The sequence below is a fragment of the Stylophora pistillata genome, chromosome 3 (assembly GCF_964205215.1).
Source record: "Stylophora pistillata chromosome 3, jaStyPist1.2, whole genome shotgun sequence".
Classification (NCBI taxonomy): Eukaryota; Metazoa; Cnidaria; class Anthozoa; order Scleractinia; family Pocilloporidae; genus Stylophora; species Stylophora pistillata.
Genome location: NC_142521.1, coordinates 42,096,763 through 42,123,640, shown reverse-complemented (window position 1 = coordinate 42,123,640; position 26,878 = coordinate 42,096,763). Strand labels below are relative to the sequence as shown.

Genomic DNA, 26,878 nt, shown 5'->3' with positions numbered 1-26,878 from the left:
GAGAGTCTGTGCGAGAAAATTCAAACGAAACGTAGAGGAAATCCATATTTCTTCGAAAAAGCGCGCGGGTATTAATTAAAAACTTCAGTCGTCCAAAAGGGAGAGGCCGCTTTTGGGAGGAGTGGCCTTCATTGAGGCGGGGGGGGAGGGGTTTACATTAGTTTTCCTTTCAACAAACTGTCAAGAGGGCCAAAAGAGTGGGCCTTAATTCGAGTGGGCCCTTATTAGAGGTTGGGCTCATATCTGAGGAAATACCGTTGTAAGGGATAAAAATAAATCACTTCGAACTGAATTATCTGAGGATATTTTCATCTTAAATGATCTCTTCATATCCTCACGACCGCCGCAAAGAAAAAAAAATTACTATTACTTATTAGTAGTGCAAACCTGTTTTCCTTTACGCTCAACCGTAAGTGGAAATAATTAGAACCAAAAATACGAAGTACACCGGTAAACTATGACATATCAATTACTGATAGTAACCCTAAGTTTTGAAGTAAAATCTCTATAATTTTATACTCAAGTCAATGTTATTCTGAAAATGCACGAGTTGCTCGTTCGAAATAGATACATTTCTCGAATAATTTAAAAAGAAAAGGCTATCACTAGCTGATACCTTTACTTCCCTAACAAGTGCAGAGCCTCCCACGGCCCCAGATAAAATAATTAACAATTATTCCACGAGCGCACGTTGGATATGAGATGATAGATAGCCAACGAGGCGCGTAGCGCCGAGTTGGCTATAATCATCTCATATCCAACAAACGCGAGTGGAATAATTGTTTTATTAAAAACCTTAAATTAAGTTATTAAATTTTATTCTTTTTTTTAGCTCCCTTTCAATTATAAGCTGACGCGTGCGCTTATCATATTTGTAGATTACGGTAGATTTGCTGATATACCATAATGGCTAAGCCAATAAAAATTCTTGAATTGCATTATCCAATGATCCAGTTTTTAATAATTAATATTAAATGGACGACATTTCTGAAGGCTATCGGCCGTGCACCGTAGCTGCTGCACAAAAATAATTTAATCGATTGATTTATTTTCATAAAATACTGAACAACACGAAATGCAAAAGTTCTGAGATGCCGGTATACAGAACTATTAAGTTAAAAGGCCTGTAAGGGTCGTGCATCTTACAAAAACAAAATGCAACTTCAAGTATACACACTACTTGATCAGCAAACGTTTTCGCTGTCTGTTCTCATATTAACAATAGCCTCCATTTGGCAAAGATATTTGTCCGCGGACATAATCTGCTCCGAGATGCAAACATTTCTCATAGAACGAAGGTTGGGAAAAACTGTGAGCTTCGCCATAACTACCTTGGCAGTTAACAAAACAGCAGAATATATCTGGTGAAAAGTACTACTGACCAAAATCATTCATGAAGCGTACCTCAGGTTTACCGAGCAACCTTTTCGCGTTCAAAAACTGCTGACTTTCAAAACTCAACTAAATTCATAAAAAAAAACTTTCTTGTTGTGCTACGCATTTCTTGTCACGCGGACGACTTGTGCTTTCGTTAAAACGTTATATGTCCAAGCATCTTAACCGAAATTTGTCAAAAACCAAAAAATTATTGAGGGGGAAAACTTCAAAAACAGTTCCATAAACTTCGATTGTTATGTGTTCAACGTCTTTGCTCCAAAATGTATTTTTGCGTGGTACTGGGACGAGCAGCTCAAATCAGATAACACTGATCACAATCAGTGTTTCCTTCAGTCCTCATTTCTATCTTCTTACTTGTTGAATGAACCTGGTGTTACCAGTAATAAAGATCAACCTGAGGCAGTGCTTGTTTCACGATAGATTCCACCCTATTCTTGTCACCCAGTGGATTGCCTCTTAGCCACAGGCTCCTCAGATTAGGAATGGATTTCAAACTACACACTAAACCACGCAAGTCACGTTCATCCAAATCTGAAAAACTAAGATCTACCGTCCGCAAGCTGGGAAAGAAGTGAAAACGCTCAGTCAGTGGAGCAAAGCCACCTCTGAAGCTGAAACCAAAGAACATGAAAGTCTCTAAAGCTGGAAATACTTTGTTAAATCCTCCAAATAGAGCCTTCATGTCCTCCACTTGCACGGTGCTCCCCTCCCTCCCTGATAACCATAGTTTCTTTAGAGACGACATTTCAGGAAGTGACCGACCAAGTGCCGCGGCTATTGCTGGAGTCATTCTCAAGCTCCACAGTCTCAGTTCCTGAAGAGTCTTGTGTGTGATGCTACAAACCAGTTTGTTTTGTGCTTCAGCACAGCATTTGTGCAAATAAAAACTAAATTCGATGAGGTTGTTGAACCGTGGTAACAAACTAGCGAGCTTTAATACTCCAGACGATTTTAACGAATTGGAAAACACATGGTTTTTAAGACTCAACCGACATGTAAGAGGATTTGGTATTTGTTCCAGGCATTCCAAAGCACCCTCATTCGAAACAACCATTTCAAAGCTTTCGAAACTCTTACAATCTCTAATTATGGTACTAAAACTGCGCATTGTTGGCTCTTTACTACCTGTCCAAAGGTGTAGAAATCTAAGGAATTTCAGAGATGACGATTTTGGACACAAACTTGAGGAATGAGATGGAGCGAAATTCTCAGTGAACAGTTTGGCATGGTCATCACACCACAACTTCAGTTCAGTGAAGTAAAACAGTGTCTGATCACTGTGGAAATGAAGGATGCAACCTAATCGACAAAAAGCGTTACATTTTACTGATTCGAATTTCTTTAAAAGTTCTTCAGCTGAAACAGCCGCCAAATTCTCAGTCGCTTTTAGCGGAAGATGTAAGCAATTGAGAAACTCAAGCGACTCGTATAGTACTGTCATTTTGTCACGACCCCAGCGATAATAGAACACCACACCACGAATTGAAACTTCATTCAAAATTTTCCGGTCCGGCACAATGTCACTAATTGATCTTCCATACGGCGAAAGAAAAATGATCCCCTCGGTGCAATTTAAACAATGTCTTAAAAGTTCAGTTTTTGATTCCACTTCATCAAAGGAATCGTTGACAAGGTTAATAAAACTCATCTGCTTGTTAGTGACGCCACTTAGTGTCACGTCTGTCTCCCTTTGTTCATCAGGTATTGTCTTTGACAAATCCAGCTCTGAGTCACAGACTCTTACTGATGTCAAGTGTTCAAAAACTTTCACTGATCCACCCTCTGACAAACCACAAATAAACCGAAAGACATTTTCCAAGGACCTGCACTCGTCCAAGGTTCGGGCCCGGTCGTTAATTTCACCGAGATTTCCTTTAAGGACACATCGGTAGGTAATATACCACGCTGCAAGGAACTCCTGTATGCTCTTGTGAATGAACGATACCATTCCTGCTGGTCGAATATTTTCTGCATACTCATTGACTTGAAGAAAGCCCATAATCCGACTTTCTTCACAAAGGATGGCAGCGGACAGTTGATCGTACTCAAATACATGATCGTCATTTAAAAGACATTCTAAAGCCACCTTTCCGATTTCAGCCAGAATGTCTGTGAAATCTTCAACTTTGCGAAAGTTAGAAGAAGAACATTGCCCTTCATTATGATCCAAAACGAACTGGATGATCGCTACGTACAATTTTGTTTTGGAGTCAGGAAAGCTCTGTTGCTTTCCCTTTTTCCACAAAGTGCAAAAGAAAAGTAGAAGTAGCGGAACTCTCACCAAATCTCTCACGCCTCGCTTGACAAGGTGATCGCCTAACGTTTCTGCTTGTGTTTCACTACCAAGCATTCTGATCATAAAGGCCTTTCTGTCCTCTTCACTGAAACCAGTGATCTCAGCATACACGTCCTGAAATTCCTTCAGGTCGTCAGCTTTGGAAATTCGAGTTGTTATCAACACACAACAGTTCCTCAGTTTATTTCCTCGGAAAATCTCAAATATTTCAGAGTTCCGTGCGTAATGATACTCGTCGTATCCATCAAAAACCAGGAGAACTTTGTCTTGGTTTTGGGTGATATAACTCAGTAGGCCGTCTTTCATGACCGTGTCCTCCTCAGCAAAAATATGAGAGGCGCTTATGACATCTGTGAGGCTTTGGTGTTTGGATACTTTTTTAAGATCAATAATAACAGCAAGCTCGAACTTCTTCAGGATAGCTCTCTGTTCATCTGTCAACCGGTTTTCGTCAAGTTCAGCCCAGTCCATTGCCAGTTTCTTCACAAACGTGCTCTTCCCGATTCCAGTCTGCCCTTGCACGAGTATCCTGTTTGACGGCAATCCGTTCTTGTTTTCAGTGAACATATCAGTGTAGTGATTCAAGTCAGCCCGCGATGACCCAGCTGGGGTTTGTTCCTCTTTCACCCAGGACAGTCGAGTGTAGATCTGGTGAATGTTCACGTCACATTTTTTGGACCACACAGAGGTTGGCACCGTGGCGGTTCTTTTGTAATGCTCTGCAAGTTTACGCCGACAAACTGGCACATTAAAAGGAAGAACTTCTGTTGGGAGAAAACAAAGGAAATGGTTGACATTTTCATTAAAACTTTTTTAACATTATAATTGGCTGCCAGCAGTTAGCAGCCGAGTCTATCGTATCAATCATTTAGTCAAACATACAAAAATTTTTTAACTAAGTTAACTTTTAAAGTCAACAGGATATGCCTTCAAAGTACATTAAGAAAACTCCTATAACAATAGGTTCAAGTTTTAAAGTTCATTGAACTTAGAGTAACAAGTAAATTTACAGTAACTCATTCTAAAATGCGGCATTCACTTGTTATAAAGTTGGTGTTGGTGATAATGTTATGGCGGATTACTGAAAAAGTATTTCTTTTGAAGAAATATCGAGCCTCATAGAATCACTGCGTAAAGTTGGCGTTTCTTTTTGTTTCCGCCCTTTTAATTTCTTTCTCTTTTTATTTGCAGTGGTAAAGTTCACAGAATGAATCAAACCAATCTCCAGAGTCCTGATGCCTATGACCTGAGTGACCGTTGTCCTGCATGAGGACGACAGAGGCTCCAGGAAAGACACTGGAAACAAATATTGATGCCGTCTATTAACGGCAGCGGATATTCGATTCCGTAAGCGCTATACTCCAACAAGAATCACCAAAGAACTATCCGACTCCAATGAAACATCAAATAACTTCATCTCAACATCACAAGAAGCTTAATACAAACATAATTTGTTCATCTCTCCCTCGCACGTGTTTTTTAATCCCAAGAACCTCTTTGATCTCAGTTCTAGGCTATTACGTCACTTAGACATTGTTTAATAGTTCTTAATAGACTTGTAGATAGGGTTCTAGACTTGCCATTCACCTTTCGCTTTTCTGTATAGTTTTAGATATTTTTTTACTTATCAGACTATTTAGATTTTGAATCTGTTTAGATTTGACTCCGTTATTTATTGTTTTCCAGACACTTTGATATTCAAAAAAGAGAGAGTAAATGTTAGCCGAAAGTGAGTTATTTTGGATCGTTTTTGACGCTGTTGATATTTTGTACTGTAAAGGATTTTATAAGAATTATTGCTAAATAAAGTTATTATTTTGAACATGTTTGTTATGCTTGTCAAAGATAACTGTCACGGAAAGGTATGCAAACTCCAATCTATATTCAAGACCTTATCACTCGCCACTCACCGTCTAGATCGCTTCGTTCATCCTCTACGCTCAATCTGAATCCTGTTAGTTTTAACGTTAAGACCTATGGTTCTAGAGCATTCTCCGTTTTTAGCCCCTGAGCCCCTGAACTCTGGAACAAATTACCCGACAACATACGCTCATGCGAGAACTTAAATCATTTTAAGCCTAAACTTAAAACCTACCTTTTTGAGAAGTTTTACTTTAGCCATTAGGAAATAGACTTTATATGCTTTCACTTCAACTTTAAGTTTATTCATTTCAATTAACTTTAATTTTAAATTTCCTCTCATTTTGTTAAGCGCCTAGATCTATCATTGGATAGGCGCTATATAAATATCATCATCATTATTATTATAACGTTTGAAGTTCCCATGACAACCATAATCACTTACTTTTCTCATACTCATACTCATACATCTTTAATTAACGAGGGTAACATATTAACTTAACATAAGTTTTCTAACGTATGGCCCTCACCTTCCCACCCATCCAACCCCAGGGGAGGACATCCATCACACAGTAATCTCGTGTGTGGGAAATTAACGTCACCCACCCCCAACCCTACAGGAGACGGGACCTCCATTTATTCGTCCCTATCCGAGAAGACTAGAATATCTAACCATTTCTTGATGGTGGCAAATTCTTCTCAATTATTTTAAGACCTTGAGTATTGGTCCGGCCGGGCCTCGAACCCTCGACCTCCCGCACAACATTCCAGCGTAATATCCATTGGCTTATGGCCCAAATGGAAATTACAACTAAAAAATGACTTCAAACAAGATTTAAAAGACATCACTCAATCCATGAGACATCAGTTTCAGTTTTGTCCGCTCACCGATTTCGTACCAAAACGCAGCCTGTGGTGAACACTAATCTTTCGAGTTGGCCAAAACATGTTTTCTTCAATGTTATAACCAGAAAATAAAATTTCAGTAAAAGATAAATGTTTCATATACAGTGCGTGTAAGACCCCTTGCCGATGGTTAAAAAAAATTACCTTTTTTGTTATTGTTTTATTCCGTTGTTGACCCTCTCCCGAGAGCACCGAATGAAAAACCTGTTGATCAGCAAATCTCCACAACACTGAACTTAAACAGAATCTGCGTCTATGAATTTGAAGCCTCAATACCATCCCCCCCTCCCAAAAAAAAAATAAGCCCCGTGACCCAGGGCCAAAATTAAGTTTAAATGCCCTTGCCAAGTACCCGATTTGAAGGCCAATTCTTTTGTAAGAGAGAAAAGCAGCAACCATGACTATCTACAAATTGACTAAGCCTTAAAAACCTAGCTCTTGTCGACCTCTTCTTCTGAGCCATTCGCTTGCAAACACCTCATACCTAGTGAGTATCTAACACTTGTATTCCACTGGAAAGATTTAACACTTCAAAGGTTGTCTGGGGAGGATGTTGAAGCTTTAAATGTGTCGTTGTATAATCGCTTCATTCATAAAATTAATAATTTTTTTTAAACATTTCAAAACAACAACTAGGGGTTGGATTTTAAACCTGAGCTGGAGGAGGTAACGGGGGGACGGGGGGGTTGTACCCATTTATGTTCGTATCTCTAGACTCTCTCACCCCTTCCCGATCAAGCCTGAAACAGAATCACATTCACCCTCTGTAATCTCAGTAAGACTTACCGGGTTTCTCACTCTCCACTCTAAGTTCTAATTGGTTCATTCTGTCACTAAGACCTTGCCCCATTTGGTTCACTTTCTGATCCGTCTTGGTCGCCCTTTGCTCAAGCTGGTCCACTTTCTGATCCGTCTCGGTCGCCCTTTGCTCAAACTGGTCCACTTTCTGATCCGTCTTGGTCGCTCTTTGCTCAACTTGCTCCACTATTTCCTCCATTCCTTGAACTCTTCTCAATAATTCCTCTCCAAGGTTTATTTCAATTGCCGTAAGTCTTTCCAGGATAAGTTTCATCTCTTTTTTCCTGATGGCTTCGCCATCATCTAGCCTTACTTGAAGGACAGCAGCTGTTTGCTGGACTTGGGAAAGCTGAGTGCTCTGCAGAGCCAAGTCCTTGATAATACCATTTACTTCTGTTTGTATCAGAGAAAGAAGATCTTTGTCCACAGCATGACCCATACACAGCTGGCAACCTACAAAGTAATTAGCAATCGGACAAATTAAGAAAATTTGGAGGCTTTCAATTTCATCATAATCACTACACGCCATAACTGTACTGTAGCGGCCGACACAAGCGAAGCAAAATTTCGACGACAACTATGAGTTTCGCAAATGAAGACACACTATGAAGCGAGGATATATTTTACGGATAAGCCTTGAATCGTTTTATTTAACGTAGTCGTGGTATCCAAGTACTTATCGTAAACTGAAATATGAATTTATAAGGAAGAAGCTAAGCTAAATGCGAATAGATAAACCAACATTCCAAACATTCCGATATAAAGGCAAGATGCAAAGCTAGCTAAAAACTCAAACAAAGTCACAAAAAAACTACATATAAGCTCAAGGAAAGGAACATTAGCACTTACATAACAGTCCCGCTTGTAAGAATCGAACCAAAACGAACTTCAATATAAGTTAGGTATTCGGAAGCGAAACGGGAAATCCAAACAGACACATACTCTAACACAGAAAACTGTAGTCTTACGGCAAACGACAACAAGCAAACGATAAACAAAAAAAACTTCAACTACTCTTCTCTAAAAATCGCACACGTCAACATTAAAAAAGGGTCCGCGTGATTCGCTTACGAGATTACTTCGTAACCTCAAAGCACGCGCACGTAAGTCGCGCGCGCACAAGTTTGTTAACGTCTTCTTAGGGTGGCTCAATAGGGTTTTTTGGCCGGGCGAAGAATGGGTACGAAAATAGCGCGCGCTTTTAAATGGCATTAAATATGTAAACAAACATGGCGGCTTCACGCGAGTGCACAATTTTTGTCACATAATCGCGAAGTTTACTTGACGAGAGTGAAACGGCATCGATACTTTCCAGTAATGAGCACAATATTGACAGTGAAAGACCAGAAGTTTACACAACGCCTACACAACATCCGTAATGCGTCGGGTCGCTTTCGGAAAGTGGAAGCGATCGAAACCAGAAAAGAAACAAAAATAAAAAGGTTACACGGAGGGTTCAAAACGTGGAATGCCAAAAGGAAGCTCCAGCATGATAACATATCCATGGAAAACGAACCCCCAGCAAAGCGAATGACACGAGTACGTGAGGTCAGTACATTTTTCTTTATTCGGAAGTCTTAATTTTTGGTAAGATTTTCCTGTCAAGCTTGTCCTAATTATCGGCCTACCTGATCTGTTGACTCCAACCCTGATTCCCATCAGCAGAATAAAGCTAAGAGGAAGGCGAACCTGCCACAAGGATCCAGACTGGTAGACTTAGAAACCCTTACAGATGGTCTGAAGGAATGTTTATTTTGTCATTACGGTAAATTCTCACTATTTTTAACTGCACTATAGCATATTTTACACCGTTATCATATAAAACAACATAACAAATATTGTGGAGTCTTTTTTCCCTGTTAGTTTACAGTGTATTTTACAATATTTCTAGGCCCTTTGTCTCTTGGCAATGTTATTGAAGAACAGCACAGTGGCTTGGCAAGCACGTTTACTGTTATATGCAGCCAATGCAATGGGGGAAACACCATTAAAACATCAAAAGAGCACAGATCTGGTGCACGCGGTCCACTGACCTTTGATGTGAACACGAGAGCTGCCCTTGGCTGTTTACACACAGGAGTGGGCAACACCCATTTAAACAATTTACTTTCAATCCTCAATCTGCCTGCACTGAACTCGTCGACTTTTAAAAATCGGGAAAGGGAAGCTGGAAAGGCAATAGAGCTAGTAGCAAAAAATAGTTGCCAGCAATTCCTAAACCTTGAACGAGAGAAGTCAATTGAAAATGGTAACAAGCCTGACCAGAACAATTTGGTACCTATTGCCTGTTCTTATGACATGGGGTGGCAGAAATGGGGGCGAGGTTTCAACTCTAAGACCGGACATGCTGCAGTCATGGGCCTTTCAACTGGTAAGGTCCTTGACTACACAACAAAAAATAAAATGTGCCACTCCTGTGATGAAGCTAAAAAGGCAGGAAAACAACCAAATGACCATGACTGTAGAAAAAATCATTCAGGCTCTTCAAAGTCAATGGAGCCTTTAGCTGCAGTTGAACTTTTCAATAAGGTAACTAAATCAAATGTCAAATTTTCAATTTACACCGGGGATGATGATTCAATGACTGAATCTCACCTAGAGCAAAAGGTACCCTATGGTGTGGAAAAATGAAGTGATACAGTTCACATAAAAAGATCCCTTACAACACGCCTATACAACTTGAGCCAACGAAGTAAGTTCCCCAACAGTTCAGTATTGTCACAGAAAGTCATAAATTACCTTGTCAAATCCTTTACACATGTGTATTGTACAAAATAAGGGGGATGCTACAAACATGAAATCTGCAATTCAAAGCATTGTGCCTCATGCATTTGGTGACCACACTGGTTGTAGAGAAACATGGTGTAGGTACAAGAAAGACCCTTCTCATTATTGTCACAGAGATCTTTCCTATGGCAAAGACCTCCAAGGAGATAGCATTCAATCGGCCCTGAAATCTCTCTTTGATGAATATAGCACAGACATTGTTATAAACAAACTTGCACCTGCAGCAAATTCTCAACGTAACGAGTCTCTGAACAGTGTGGTGGGCTCGAAGAACCCCAAAATTCGCTTTTATGGGGGAAGTGAAAGCAATGATTATAGTGTCCTGCATTGTCTCTCAAGTCAATTTAGGTTAAAGGTAAATTCCTCAAACTCTAGCGTCACTTAACATAGAGCCAGGTCTTTTCTGTGTAGACCATAATACGAAAATGGACATGAAAAGTTCGAAGGACAAACAAAGGAAATCAACAGTTGCATTCAAACGACGTCGATCACAATTACACAAACACCAGATTTCAGAAACCTCGAAAAACGAGGGTAAAGAAGGTACCATGTATGAAAGTGGCATTGGCCTGAACCTGAACTCTTCTGCGACAACATTGGAGTTGAACAATTCTGAACTTTAAATCACTGATCTTTATGATATAACCGCTGCTGTCACGAAACAACAAGAACAGTACGAAAATGCAGTTCCGAAATAAACTTCGAGACCCACAGTTCAAAAGGAAAAATTTGATGACAGTAAATTTTATCACTTTGTTTTATTTGACATCGAGACAAATTCAACGGGAAAATAAGCAGAAGTATGTCAGGTCGCTGCCGTGGATAGGTCAGCTAAACAATTCTAATGTTACATTCTACCAACCAGAGACATAGACTCTCACGCGTCAAAGGTCAACAAACTTACAGTTAAAACTGTCAATGGAATCCGCCGACTTTTCAAAGATAATCGACTGGTAGAAGCCTTTGAGTTATCGCAAGTACTTAGGCAGTTCTTAACTTTTTTGAGGGCCAGAATAGATTCAGCTTCAACACGATCCACAAAGCCTGTTTGCACAATCTTGGCTGGACACAACGCCACCACATTTGATATTCCAATACTTCTTCGAAACGGTGGCGAAAATTTTATCGCGGAGCTCAGTTCCATCCGGTCTGCAGACACTCTGACACTGATGAAATCACTCATCAAAAGCAAGCACTCTTCCATCCAAAACGCAGAAGGTAAATTTCCAAAGCCTGGGCAGAGTTCTGTTTACGAACATTTATTTCAAACCACCTTTGATGCCCACGACGCCCTAGAGGACGTGATCGCTCTTCGAAGAATCTTGCTTTCGCCTAGGTTGGCTTTGTCTGATGAAATGCTGGTGAACAGAAGTTCAGTAATCTCTGTCAAGGACGCCGCCGAAGACCTGAAATATCTTGACAACCGTCACTAGAGACTCTTGTCTTTTCGAGGAAAGCTGTACAACCCAGGTCATGCGGATAGCCCAATAAAGCAAAGCATTGCCGAAAAAATTGCTGGCAGTGGCTTAAGATATGAGGATTTAAATAATTTGTACCAACGATTTGGACGGAAAGGTCTTGTGTGTATTTTGACGAGACCGCCATTGTCCAGTCGCTCATCGCTTCCAAGGGTCACAAACACGACGAGAATAGTCTCCGCAATTTTGAAACACTTCGAAGAGATTTCCAAGGATTCTGCGGCATAGTAAATTAAGGTATGTTCTCAACTGACTTTCAGATCAAAAGCAGTTTGTACAAAAACGTCAAAGATAATGACCGCCCGTGTTTACACACTTGTTCTCGACAAAACCGCGTGGTTCGAAAGCTCGCGCATGCTCAAATAGCGGTCTTGGCGAGTTCCTATTCTGATCACGTGGTTGTCATTGAGGTGAGAAAATAGAAAGTTCCTCCTCAGATTTCTCGTATTTCCTTCGGTGAAATTCCTTAAAATTTGGCAGAGATGTTATACCCTTTTAGCTTTCCTTGCTGTGAATTTATCAGAAAAATTTGTAGGACAAGTTTTTCGCTCAGCCAAAAAACAACAAAAATGTTAAAAGCGAAAAAACTACCTTGACAACCCCTATTTTTTTCGATTTCAAAAGTTTCGTCTTGTCAGACTCTACCCGGTCGGGGAATAATAGAAAATTTTACCGAAGGAAATTGAAGAAAATTGAAATCAAAGTCAAACAGACGTCAAAAAATGGCGATATTTGAGTAGTTTTAATTTGGGACTAAAAGCCTTGACTTCAGAGGTGACTGTTGTACAGCAAATTTAGCCCCTTGTTTTTTAAGTTTCAGTAGCTTTGATTTGAAAAATAGCAAAAACAACGAGAAAAATTAACTTTCGATTGATGTCACTGGCGCGCGCTTCGTGATCTTGCATAACCCTATTGAGCCACCTTAACAGCAGGCAAAAGGCGTGGCAGCCGTTACATGTACCATTGAAGAAACACAATATTAGACCCTTGATGACAAACAAATTGATGTTCCAATGGCACACCCCTGGAAATAAATGAGGTGACAGAGCAATTCGTTTTGGTTTACATATAAAATATTATAATATTTAGCATATGAAAAAAAGAGAAATAAATAAAACAGACTGAGGTAATTATACCTTTCCCTCGCCAATCAGATAATTGATCCAATGTGTTCTTCTCCTTACCACTAGTCAGCCCCAGACTTCTTACCAGGTTCTCCAGCTTTGAGAAGCAATCATTGTAGAAAGCTTCGGTCCATTCTGTCACATCAAAATGGCCCCACTTGTTCCTCACATCTTTCCTGACAGCATCAGCTGATGTTTCAATAGCAACAGAAAAAATGGCAGCTGGATGGTAGTTATTAAACTGCAACAGTTGAAGGATGGCAGTCATGTCCAAAGACTCATCAAAGGCTGAAAATTCTGCAAGATGTTTGTTATGCAAATACAACTTGGCCAGGTCTACTGAGCTGTTGACATTGTAGTTGTACGAGCTGGTAGGATTACGATGAATGATCAGATTGTTGTTGATATTCTGAAATTTCAATCTTCTCAGGTTGGGATCAGCACGAAACTGATGATAGGTCAGTGTCGCCAGGGTACAGGGTGTGGTCAGACCACTGCAGTATGTGTCCAGGTTTGTGTAATGAGTGTCCATTCCTTGTTTGATAACATCTCGTAAAACTGGAGCGACAACTTTGTTGATGGCTATTCCAATGACCAGCCATCTTTTTTCCGAATCAGAGACAATCATCTCCAATTAGTATTTTGATGTCTTCTGACAAAAAAACTGTTACCGCAGGATTTGTGACTATTCACATGTCAGTGGCACGATCTGGAAAAAGACAATAAGAAAAATTCATTATTTGAGTCAAATCAATTATTCAGACCATTGACTCCCACTTTATGAAGGCTCAGGGATTTCTGCAACAATTTAACATAACAGTGAATTGGAAAGAAGAGGAATACTTGAAAACATCATGGTTAAATTCATATGAAAAGAGATATCTTCTACATAATAGACCTCAGCATAATCATCAATTGCATTATTATATGTAACCATCTATTGACCACTTTCATAAATGGCTGCCAGATTAATATTATTTTGTTTAAATTTAAATTAGCCTTTCTGGCCTCGCTTGAGATAATGTATTCTGATCTGTATTACACTTGAAATGACACTGAAATGTGCAGTACATGGCAGACCTTCACTATTTTAGCCCCAGATTCCCTGTACTTTTGGAAATGTGTGGACTGGGCAGAGGGCTAAAGATGATGATGTTGGAATATTATACTTTAACCTTTTCACCCCTAAGATTGATTAGCATCTAATTTCTCCTCACATGATAACCCCTGAATCACACAGTAACGTCAGGAGAATACAGGAGATGATAACAAACTTAAGAAGATCTTGATTGTTTCATACATTCTAATCAGCACCTTGTGGAATGTATGGAGAACAGTATGAAGAATATGCACACTGATGTTAAGGTGCATTGTGACACATGTCAAGGAGTTTGTAAAGGTATACATGCCTGTAGATACATGCATTGTGAGGGCTCAGGGTTTAAATGCATGTCTGCAATTGCTTAGAATTTTTTATAGTATAATGAAACTCAGGGGTTGATCCTGGATTTTTTTGAGGAGGGGGTGCACCACTAAAGAATGGCATAACTCACTGGTGAGCACAATTTTTTTTTTCCCGCAAAATACCACTTGTATTAGAAAGACGCATTTCATCTCAGGGGGGTGCACACCCCCTGCACCCTCCCCCTCGATCTGCCCCTGGTACTATTGTTCACAGCAGTAAGACCTCTACAGTTTATAATCAAAAGGGTTCAGTGCTTCTTTCTGTCATCAGTCAACAGCACCTTAAAAGTAGTGGCCATGCCCCCCCCCCTTTACTAGGCGGTACACAACCCTCCAATTAATGTAAAATTCAGAATTGTGTAACTTATGTCTGACTAATAAGTTAAGTTACTAGCAAGGTTCCCTTTCCTCTCAAACAATGTAGCTGCTTAAAACTGGTGACAATTTTGTAACATTGAAGGTAATATTGAAATGGGAAAGAGTGGAATTTGAATGAGAGTTAAGGTCCGGTAATACGGGCAACATTTTTCTTCAACTTGTCTTGCAACATTGTTGCATTGCAAGTTGAAACCCTTTGTTGGGCGTATTACCACGTTCGTGACCAACTTGTCTCGCAACAAAATATGGTGTTGCAAGATGAGGCAACGTGTTGCGCAAAGTAGACTCGAGTTCTACTTTCTGCAACAAATTTTAGTTTTGCTTCAACTAGCCTTGCAACAAATTTGAATTCAACGCCTGTGATTGGCTGTCGCAAAGCGCGGCGACACAGCAAATTTAAAACAAACATGGCGGACGGAGATGAGCTTGAGGCTGTTGAAGTAGACCAGAAACTTTGCGAGAGCCAAAAATTTTCCCTATACAAAGACCTGGAGGGTTATCGTAGTTTGTGGGACACATCGTATGTCCATTCAAAAAACAGGCAGCAAAACAAGCAGCAAAAAGAGTAAGGCTTAGAGGAACTGTCAGAAAAGTATAACATATCGCCAGCTATCTAAAACGACAACTTCATACTGCGCGGACTGCCTTGGCACGGGAAATTAAGAAGGAAAGTAACGGGCAGAACTCCAGGTGGAAGTTCTTCGAAACGTTAAGTTACATGAAAGAAGACGTTCTTTGTTCGGTAAGGGCAAAAGAAGAAACTGAGTGGACGGAGAACGAGACAGAGCAGTTGATAGAGTACTATAAACAAAATGACATCCTATGGAATCACGGCCTCTCGTCCTACCGGGACAGAAACTTGAAGAACTGAGCTACACAAAGCTATCCGAGCTTCTCCCTGGTAAAAGCCACGACGACATTAAAAGTCGGTGGAGTGTGCTCAAGACCATTTTTAACAGAGGTTAAAAAAGAAGAAGACAGCAAGGTCAGTGGAACCGGTAGGGACGCCGTATACACATCGCAGTGGAAATATTTGAAATCTTTTATGTTTATCAAAGGGAGTGACGACGTCGACCCTGCTATTTCAACACTTGATCCTACAGAAAATGAGAGACTGGCAAAGAAAATTAAAGCTGAGAAGGCGACAGATATTGAAGAGGTAGCTATACGCGTTTCATTTATTGTACTTTTGTGACGCATCGAGGCAGAGCGCTGTTAATAAACTCTTCCTGTTTCACTATTCACCGTCACTTTCGTAATTGTCAGTCACTGTTATTATTATTATTATTGTATAAGGTAAAACTGGATCTTTACAAAGAAGCCATTAAGTGCCTGCAGACCCCTCTGCCACTTGCAATTGGTCAGCCAAAATCGTAACGATTCCATCAGTACCTTTGTAAAATCGCTGGAGTCTTTATTACGACAGTTTTCTGGTCGCCACCTGGCTATTGCTAAGAAAAGAATCAACGATGTTATTTTTTGATTTGGAAATAGAATGGTTTGCACCACAATCCACTCCTGTATCTGCGAGCAGTCCTCAGTCCACAGACCTCTTATACAACCCACAAGCATCAGCATCCAATTTCAACAATGGAACCTTAAACTGTGGGCTTATTTACATTGACACTACACCTTTGTAACCTGATTATACATTTGTAACACATTTATAACCTAATTTCAAATGTTATTTTGTGCCTTTCAAGCCTTCAAATACTTTCAATTTTTTTCATTTACCTTCAAGTTGTCAAAAGATGAAAAAAAAAAAGCACTAAATTTCAACCTTCTGTGGTCACTAAATTTCAATTTTCTCCACTGTCAATTTTAACCTTTTGCAGTCAATTTAATTTTTCAGCACTGCCTGGGACGAATTAACGTGGAGGTTAACATCTGTTGTAAGAGTAATTTAGCACTCCCTGTGGGTCTGTTAAGTCAGTTTTCAAAGTTTAGTATCCTACATGTAGCTAATAAGCCAGAAATTTAAGTACTGAAGAAATGGAAATGTGCGGCAAATCTTATTTAAAATTACCCTTCAAAATGAAGTCATTTCTTGTAATAAAGCTATTATTGACATTTTATTAAAACATATTTGTAGGTATTCCTTCATAATTTAAATGATGTAAATGTCCATTTCTTGAAAGATGTATGGTTTACAAACATATAATCTTCCAAAAAAATGTTATATTTCATTAAAATTAAAGTACCTTTTTAAAATGGTACACTGATACTTCAGGATCTTAAAAATTTCATTTCAAATATGTTAAAGTTATTTAAATAAATCATTATTGTTTTTTATCACACCATACTCATATTTATTATATCTTAATAACTTTATAAATAGAATGATGTAAAGTCCATTTCCTGTAAGACATAAAGTTTCAAATCTACACTGTTGTATAAAGATTACTCTATTTCAGTAAGTACCTTATTGAAATGGTACACACTTATAAGGACCTTAAAGTCTCATATGTAATAAGTTACTGTTAATTAAAAAATGGTCTCTTGAAGTATTTTACCATATGTATTGCTTCTACTGTAAAAGTCTTACAGATCAGCAAAAAGTATGTATCAAGTGATTCTTATAGCCATTGGTACCTATTCAAATGGTAAACATATATGTACTGAAAACAATCCTAATTAACTCATCTGAAAGATATTGCTGTACAGCACCAATGTTAGAAATAAACTCATTAATTTGTATCTTTCCAGCTGCCTTTTGAGACGGAAAAATACTCAAAACAACACTGCACCTGGAAAAGGGCATGAAATGTTGTCTTAATATGTAATACAGTCCATATATATTGCATATGAAACCACGAAAGATCATTTCTGCACAGATAGCAAACACACTGTTTCGTCACAAAGCTAAATGCCTTGATAGAGTTATTGTTATGAACCATGATGGAAAATCATTAAGTGAAATGAGCTGGACATACATTTGTAGAGGGCACATTGAAGACAGAACAGTTCACTTCTCTTCTTATTACAATGACATTAGAGGCAAGCTGGAAAAACTTAATGCAACATACACATTTTAAAACTATTGAAATGAACTGAACTAACTGCAATATAGAAATATGTAACAGGTGCTATAGCTATGTTAGCTACCTATTTCACACTTTTCCTTTGCATAAACATAGGCATAATTAGGAATGAAAATATCACTGAAATGGTATCACTATCATCTTTCAGTTGAGAACTAGAAGTCACCAAAGAAAGAAAAAGCTAAGCCAATTCTTATTTAACAATACTGAAGGTCTAATCTAAGCCTTTCATCTCACTTCAGATTGGTTGCAAAACAATAAACATAATTCTAAAACATTTTGTGTTCATGGCTTAGTGGCTTTCATTGTACATAAGATTCACACCAGTTCAAACACAGTCTCCACTGCCATGGTACTACTCCCTCCTTCATGAAATAATCCATGTACTCTTCTCTAATTGCCCTAGCTTCAGTGGAGTAATTGTTGCTGCATTGAGGATGATAGTCAAACCATGATGACGGCTCACTGCTGTTGCACCTCCATTAGGCCCAGGGATCACATTGCCTTCCTCGTCTTCTTGATCTGTCATTCCATTTACACTGTAGAGAAAATTTGAGGGCATAATCAATTCTTATTTGTAAATTATGTATATAGTTCCAAGGGGGGGAGGGGGCAGTACTCGAGGTATACATCATGGGGGGTCCTATGGAGCTTCATATTGCAAACCCAAAAAAATACACGAGACTGAAATTTTAGACCCGAAAAAATACCTGGCATCAAAGTATCCTACCCCAAAAAATACAAGACTTGAATACCTTAATACTGATTTATTCCTTCAACAGAACTATTTAATCCATGATTAATTATGCATCAACAAAAAGTTTACTTGGAGATGTGACCCAAAAAAATACACATTTTTTTAAGACCTAAAAAATTATGTGACAGTTCTCTTCACCCAACAAAAATACTGAAAAATAATGTAAATTTTCAACCACCCCAAAAAAGTCAGACTCCTCCATCATGTATACTTTGAGTATCCCCCCCAGGATATATAAAGGTAAGTGAACACTCATGATTCTTTGTTTGTCAACTAAATCCGATGATCTTCCCTGCTAGTAGAGGCTTTTTTCCTGGAAAAGAGCCTCTGTTAGCTGGGAATGATAATCATGTTAATGCAGGCTTTTAAGAATAATGAAAATGGTGTGTGTGATTAAACACAGACTGCACAAGGATGAAGTCAGCATGATTGGGTCTTGATTGAATTGAATGTCTGCATGGCAAGAGATTTGATGCCCCCAAGTGCAAGTAAAATCCCTTAATTTGTTACATCAGATTAATACAATGGAGTCGTGGCTTTCGTTGAAAGCTTGTGATTCTACATACTGGTCATCTAGAAAAACAACATAGTGTTTTTAGTTATAGTACTTATTGCTTTTAGGTACAGTACATGAATGCAAACTAATACACTGCTTATAAATGCTATTTTGGGTAGCATTAAGTTGTTTTCATTTTTAGCTACTGATATTCACAACAAAGGAATAATGGTTTGTAGCACTTGATTTTATAGCCCTACCTTAGAAAATTATGCAGCACTAGTGCTACCAAAATCAAGTCGACAACTGTGTCCGGAGGCAAGAGAATTGGAGCACGAAACACCCTCCATCTGTTCGCGATGATAACAAAATAATTTTCTGAGATTCTCCGCATGCGCGAGAACCTGTAATTGAAAATCCGCTGTGCTCTTGACAATGCTGTCAGCGGGAAGGCTTCATCATAAATCTTGTCAAGGCAAAGGCATCGTCTCCTGTTAGGACATATGGCACTGGCATTGCCGTCTCTGGCAAGGCTCTGGGCTTTGGTAAATTCAAAGTGTTGTGACTTAAACTCAGTGCCTTTTTGAGGTCACAATTTTGCCATATGGCAGAGTCTGGCGAACGACCATTTGTTCCAGCACTCGCCCAAAGGCACTGGTAGTCAGGCCCAAACACAGCAAGGAGAACAATGCTGTTGTTCCCTTGGTAATCGTAATAATGAGAGCCAGAATTAGATGGCTGCTGAACGATGACACATTTTCTGTCTACAGCGCCAGTACCATTCCGCAAATTCCATCTTGCCTCAAATTTGTCTGCTACTGCATCCCACTCACTTCTGTGTTTGCTACTTTTAGATATTCTGGACCAAGTACCTGTAGTATAGGAAATTAAAATGTATATCAAGTATGTTAATTTTGACACTGTTATATAAATAAATCAACGATACTGAGACTCGCTTACCTTGTACAGGGCACGGCTTGTTTCTGACACGATTGAAGAAATTGTTTGGTGTGAAATTCTGAACGAATACTCGAGGGAGTGATAAGTTTCTCCCCCTGCCAAATACCGTAGCGTTACAGCTAGGCGTTCATCTGGCTGTATTGTCGCCCGGACAGAATTGATGGGTGATGGCTGCTCTTTTTTTTGGATCAACGGGGATACTTTTCCCAACAGAAAGGAAAATTCCTCCTTCATCATATGGAAAAACTCTTTGTATGCCACGACATCCCCCACTTCAAGCTCTCTAATTAGCTGGTGAAAAACGCCTCTCTCCTCTCTCCGGGAAATCCATTGTCGCATGTAAATTTTCCGATTTCGTTTTCGAGGCCTATCCTCATCTTCACTGAGCAAAAGGCCCAAGCAGAGAGCTGCAAGCCCTCTGTTCCGACAAGGAAAGAGTTCAGCAGCCGCCATCTTTGTTTACATATGACCAACCAATCATACGTGCAGGATTCTGCAAATTTGCAACACTATATTTTGTTGCAAGACAAGTTGGTCACAAACATGGTAATACGTGCAACAAAGGGTTTCAACTTGCAATGGAACAATGTTGCAAGACAAGTTGAAGAAAAATGTTGCCCGTACTACCAGACCTTTAAGGAAAAATTAAAAAAGTAGCAGAGGGTGCTAATTAAAGACTTTTTCCACACAGTGTAGCTGTTGTAAGGGAATAATTTAGATAGAAAAGATTAGTGGCAGCCCCTTACTATGAAACATCACATGTAACTCAATGTAGCACAAAAAAAAATTCTAGTTTAAAGATGGCTAACCCATATCTGTCATCTATGCCTTGGGGAATGGGAATTTAAACCTCTCCTTGATTAGGTGAGGAATTTGAACCCAAACTGTCAAGTCTTTTCAGCAGAGTACATGTTTAATTTTTCAATATGAAGTTTGAAAAGCTGCAGATCCTTCAGAAGAAAAAGTTTACACAGAAGTCACTAGTCTTGCCTTTCACAAAAAAATAAAGAAAACGATCAAATCCAGCATTTGCACATACATAAGTGGCAACTTCAAAAGTTCAAATTCCCAGGGGGTTGCCAGGGAAGGGGATGTTGAAGCCTCAATTTGATAGTCCTGGAGACACATTTCAATTCTTAATTCTTATTTGTGACAACAAATATTTACTTTAAAGAACATTAACTGTAAATTGATACCTTAATGGAAATTTATACAGGTTTCTTGTCCCTTTTTATGAACTATGGAATTCCCTGTTGAAAAGAAATTTTCATTTTTAAAGTAGCATTTATTTGACCTCAGAATAATTGCTTCTGGAAAATGCCTCTGCACGAGTCAGTAGACCATCATAATTTCCTGCTTGCTATGTAATTCGAAATGACCTAATTAGTAAATACTTTTCAGTATGTACTGTTGAAAAACAATGAAAAGTGTTGAAGTCCCACTCTGATTGGCTACTCAAAGTCTGAAGATCCTTTGAAGCAACTCGCATGCAATTTGTGCCCAAAAACATTGTAATTGTGGTGGAGTAATGGTTTAAAATCCATTATTTGTGCTACATTTTATCTCCCTGTTTCAATTTAATCAAAAATAACTTTTTACCAGAGTAAGGTAAAGTGCTTATTATTCAATGTGCTGATGATTTCATAAACAAAAACATATCCAAAGATTTTTAAGAAAACCTCTCCCCACAAACAAAAAGTAATGAATACAATAGAAGTGTGAAAAGTTGTCATTTTCTAATGACACATACATTACTATATAAATGTGACTGTTCTTTCACCAGACAAAACTACAAATTTCAATTTTAAAACAAATCATTTAACTCTCCCAGAGATTTCAAGTTGATTTGCCAGCAATTTGAGTAAGATGCCCTAGGTCACTTACCTTGGGGAAAATTGTTAAAAAATCAAGTTGCTATGACATGTATTCCTCTATTCCCAGAGAGAATTTTCAGTATTGGGAAGTGTTCAGATCAAGTTTAAACATGGAAACAAGGAGTAAATTATATTTAGAAGGATACTAATTTATTTTATACTACTCTAGCTACTTAACAAAAGCAGCAGTGTGCTGTTTCAAAGTAGCACAGTCTGCTGCTTTAGAAATATTATGTCTTCATGTAAGATCATAAGACTGAATTTGTCTTCACCAGTTTCATGCTCAATGTGCAAAACTTCAGTCTCTGCTCTCCCAACAGTGCTTAAATCTTGACAGAAATGGACAGTTCAAAATTCACATCTTATGTGATTTGTTTTGTAAACTACTCATTTTTCTTTGTTCTACATTGCCAGTCATATAATTATTTGCCACAGAAAATTTAGAAAGAGTCTGATGCAAAAGGTGTTCAGTACTGGTTTCAACTTGTTTCCTAATATTTTTCGATAAAATTAATGCATAATCCAGAATATATTTCAAATTTTTTTTTAGATGGTCAAACTTAAATTAACAGAAAAGTTACCAAACACTGATTAAAGAAGTCCAATGTACAGCAACAAAGATAATCTTTCGCAGATATTCTTTTACTCCCCAGAGTAAAATTACCAAAGATAAATTTTTCCTTTTAAATTTACCCTTTACTCTGTAACATCAGTATACATAAATTATTCTCCATACTGTTCTCCAGACATTTCCTGAGGTGCTGACAAGGAGAATTTCTTTAACAATCAAGAGTTTCTTTAGTTTGTGATTATTCCTTTAATTCTCGTGACCTTAAAGTGATTCAGGGCTGATATTGTAAGGAGAAATTAGATGTTGGTCACTTTTAGGGTTCAAAGGGTTAAGTAAACATAAATATATTTTATTTTAAAAGAAAAGTGATCTGAAGAAGGAAAATAAATATCAACTGATGGACATGGTCTGATTTCTCATGAAAATCTGATAGCTAAAATTATGACAGGCTATCACATGGTTTTGAATGCACTTTTTGGTATAAATATTACAAAGGGTAAATTTTCACATGAATAAAACTCTATGAATAGGAGGGCTTATACAATTTGTAGTCTGAAAAATTAATGCATGTTATTTACACCAAATTACACTGGAGTTCATGTTAATACTTTTTAATACTATATATGAAAAAAGGAAGGCATAAAAACAAATCAAGAAAAATTTTGACTGTGCTTGCTTTATAAAATTTATATGAAGATCTCTCAACTCATTGGCTAAGTTTGTAAGATTTTAACTTTTACAAGACTATTACTTTCATCTGTGGACTTGGAAGTATATGTGAAGTAAACTTGCTTTTCCCCGACATTCACCTTCAATTATGAAAGCCCAGCATCTAAAAGAATCCAGTCATTTATCTGAAACCTAAGATGCCTACTCTGAGCACACCTTGAGCTCACCTTGAGCTTCAATTTGAACCTGCACTATTTGTTGATTGCATAATTGCAAAACCAATTTGTATCCCAAGTTACATGAGATCTACACTCTTTTCTAGCTAATCAGAAATGAGCAATTTTTTTCGCGTCTATCATTTACATCATAGTCATGCATCATTGACAGTGATGCATGACCACTATAATTCATATACATGCATATAGATCTTGGAAGTAAAAAAGAATAAGGATTGAAACAATTCTGCTAAAACAAATCTATACGCCTAGTTAGGAGCTCTCTAATTGGTGTCTGTGAAACAATCATTTATCTAACCAGTAATAAGCGATGTATAAGCAGTACAAACCCTTAAAGGAATGTGGTTTTCTTCATGTTTGTAGCTGGAGAAGAGTGAGAGATATCAGAGAGCATGCAGCTGATTCAAGGCTGACATCTGTCTAGGATGCTATGAAATTTTGCTTTAATCAATAATGCACAGAAAACTGCGAATCATGTCTTCAAACATTATTAAGTGAAGGTAAATTCTTTGTCCTGACAAGTCAATGTAGAGAATAGTTTAATGAAACTTTAATGAAAGTTTAATGATATATTACAACATTACATATGCACTGCCTGCAGTTAGCAAAGGCTAGTTGAGGCGGGCAGTGTTTAATACGTATATTATAAAATAAAAAGATTTACAGAGCAAGAGATTAAAAATTCTAGAGAATTACAACTACATCAATACATTTAAGTTACGGCAAGAAAACACAAAAAGCTGGGGACTTATAGTTGTGCTATTCAAGTAGACAAATCAATATAATCGTCAAATTTTTCGAGTCTCTGGAGGAGGAAATCATGAATTTTACTCTTAAAATTGTATTTTGATAGCTGGTGCACTTCACAAGACAAGCTACTCCAGATTCTAACACCATTTCTTGAAAATGCCCTTTTTTGTATATCTAAGATATAATCTTGAACTTTCAACAAAATATATAGTCGCCTCTTGAAGACGATCTTGTCTTATGGAGATGAATATCAGCTTGATAAGTGAATAAGTTAGATATGTTACAAGGTGACAAATTATTGGATATGTCATGCATCATGGTGGCAACTGATTTAAAGTAAAGCATATCCAAATGAAGAAAACGAGAAGAAACAAAAAACGGGATTGCATGAGATCTGTAGTCACCAAAGTAAATGAAGCGAAGGGCTCGTTTTTGAAGGATTAGAATTTTATCTCTATGAATTAATATAAGGTGTAATAAATAAAAAATACAGCTACTGTTGCCTAAATTTATGGTCATATTCAGTATGTGAGTTATCTTCTTCCCACTTTACACTTGTGCTCAAACGTGATTAATGTTTCAGACTCAGACAAATTTTAGAAGAGATAAAAACGTGAGCTCTACCTCAGGTTGGTATGCTTAGAAAAAACATCTCAAATATCTTACTAGACACTTGATCCTGTGGGTTCCATACAATTTATGTATTTTGGTTTCACATTATTGTGAATAACTAAATTTAGGAAGTCTTGTCGCATTGGCTGTCCTGATTAGCTATAGGCATGTTGATTATTTGATTCGTACCTTAATGCCTACAACATGTAAATGTTCATTTTATATACTTCTTTATTTACGTACAGAGTCAGAGCTGTAGCATTAAATTCAAAAGTAAACAGTGAGGGTAGCGAAAAAGCTGCGATTCAAACATGTATCCACAAAACCAAAAGAGAAGGCAGAGAATTTTTTGTTAACGAAATCGAAACTAAATTTGCCTCAAAGGCGGAAGTTTGCTTTGCATTCTTATAGACCCAAACTTTACATCAAATTTACGTATGCAGACGCCGAAAGAGATAACTACCTGAGTCAACGCCTATTTAATTACACATACCTTGCAGCTTTGACTCTTCCTAAACAATCCACTCGTAACGATCACCCGTTCCTTGTTTTCCAAGTAACGAAATCACGATTTACTTTCAAGTCCAAACAAACCCATCGAGAATACTAGTTCCAATCTCCGACGCGATAAAGTCAGTCCGCGTTGCTCCTATCTAATTTTGTTCACTTCCTGTTATAATCTTGACCTTTCCTTTGATTTTGATTGAATGAATGTTTACTCGTTTTAGTTTCAGTTTTTACAACACATTTATGATGGATCAGCTCTTCAAGACTCATATGGCCGGTTATTTACACGGTTTTACGCAATCAGTTGGCATAATGGGGGGGAGGGGAGGCGGTACTTCCGCGAAGTTTGGATAGGGGTGTGCCGCGAAGGTTCGTGAACCCTAACCCTATTTAAGGACTAACAAAGCGAAAACTGATACCCTTTTTAAGGCCCAAAGCCGAAAAATGACACCCTATTCAAGGAAAAACAAAATTATTGATAGCATGAAAAGGAAAACTTTATTTCTTCTCTGTAACATTGAATGTATAGCATCAAGCATAAAATACTAGAATAAGCCTAGTTTTATTATATGCAAACATAACCATGATCATCTTTCAATACTGTATCTCTACTGCTATTACTTTGTTATAGAACTGTAACAAGTGCAATAATCATGTAAGATCTCTGTACAAATACGATCGTTAACAATATCCAGCGGTCTTACATCACTGTGATGAACAAAGCGAACGGAACTAAAAACCGAATGGAAGTAAATGAAAAAAAATTCTTGTGGACGTTAGGCTTTCCATAGAGCTAATCAACCTCCGCCCTTTTCAATAAAAAGGACAATAACCTGAAGCGCATACTTCACCAGGATTAGAATATATACAATACTCCTTGGTACATTGAGTAAAATATTTACATTAATACACTGTCAGAAACCCATAAGGGGTTAAACGTGTAACGTGCGTTCACAGCGTTAGAATATTCAATTTTGCTAAGTACCATATCTGAAAACTCGCAGATTTTGAACGGTCACGTGCAATAACCGACTGTCCAGCTTTATTGTTATGAAATGCAAAACACAGAGATGGATGGCCACACGAGAGTTGACATTATACGATCAAACAACACATTTATTTTCTGCAAAGACTTGTCAAATAACTTGACCCTGGTTTATATAGGATCTTCCCGAAATTAACCTGGTAATTGTAGCCCTAAGTCATGCGGGATCTTTTGGAAAGAATTTCGTCGAGAAAAAGAGATGTTTTTCACCAGCCAAGGTCGGTCAGTATTGGGAATACGGCACCGTAGCCTTCGACCTCGGGCAGTATCCAAGACCTGGCCAATACAGACCTTAGACCTCCCGGTTGGTGAAGAACGTTAACTCGAGGTTTGAACTGGCAGGAGTTCAAGTTATCAGGGGTTGGAAAAGGACTGAAAATCATTTATTCATATACGGCCTACATTTTTATCAAATCTAATTATAGAGATGTCAAGTGAAATTGGAACATCAACAGAAACACTGCAGAAATGGGAACTTAGGAAATATGAAACAAAACAAACCATAGTAGTAGGAGAGGTACAATGTGAAAGATGTATCGAAGCCAAGGTACTGAAGGTACTATGAGGTGCTGGAGCTTACGGCTAGTTTTCATCAAGCTTTACTGTAGGAAAATTGTTAGCTTAATGCAATATTCACAAATAAAGGCTTGTGAAACATTGTTCAACATAAAGTTTATAAATCTACAACGGGACTGTCCCTAAACATATGGGGTCAAGGAAAGTAATTTCTTCTTTTTAAATTAGTCTACTGGACGCGTTTCTTGTGTTTAAAGATAAAAAGCCGTCTGGTGCGTAACTATCGAGAGTCTGAGCGAGAAAATTCAAACGAAACGTAGAGGAAATACATATTTCTTGGAATAAGCGCGCGGGT

General features: G+C 38.2%; 1 protein-coding gene and 1 long non-coding RNA gene across 2 annotated transcripts; one reads left to right on the top strand and one right to left on the bottom strand.

Moving 5' to 3' along the window:
* Positions 1 to 995: 995 nt before the first annotated feature.
* On the bottom strand, positions 996 to 25,075 carry LOC148736182 (uncharacterized). Its single transcript, XM_088752336.1, has 5 exons — positions 24,949 to 25,075; positions 20,940 to 20,993; positions 12,660 to 13,356; positions 7,247 to 7,711; positions 996 to 4,458 (listed from the first exon to the last, which is right to left on the bottom strand). The coding sequence occupies exons 3-5, from the start codon at positions 13,273 to 13,275 to the stop codon at positions 1,772 to 1,774; spliced, it is 3,768 nt and encodes a 1,255-aa protein (XP_088608462.1). The 5' UTR covers positions 13,276 to 13,356; positions 20,940 to 20,993; positions 24,949 to 25,075; the 3' UTR covers positions 996 to 1,771.
* On the top strand, positions 14,727 to 17,807 carry LOC148736183 (uncharacterized). The gene is made up of 2 exons (XR_015998483.1): positions 14,727 to 15,648; positions 15,786 to 17,807. It is a non-coding gene; the product is annotated as an uncharacterized LOC148736183 (long non-coding RNA).
* Positions 25,076 to 26,878: the final 1,803 nt, after the last annotated feature.

What these genes read in the sequence shown, in the direction of transcription:
- LOC148736182 (XM_088752336.1), bottom strand. Translation starts at nt 13,275, where the DNA reads ATGATTGTCTCTGATTCGGAAAAAAGATGGCTGGTCATTGGAATAGCC. An exon ending in ATCTGATTGGCGAGGGAAAG is followed by an intron (nt 7,712 to 12,659) that starts GTATAATTACCT and finishes ATTACTTTGTAG; the next exon opens with GTTGCCAGCTGTGTATGGGT. An exon ending in AGTGGAGAGTGAGAAACCCG is followed by an intron (nt 4,459 to 7,246) that starts GTAAGTCTTACT and finishes TTCTCCCAACAG; the next exon opens with AAGTTCTTCCTTTTAATGTG.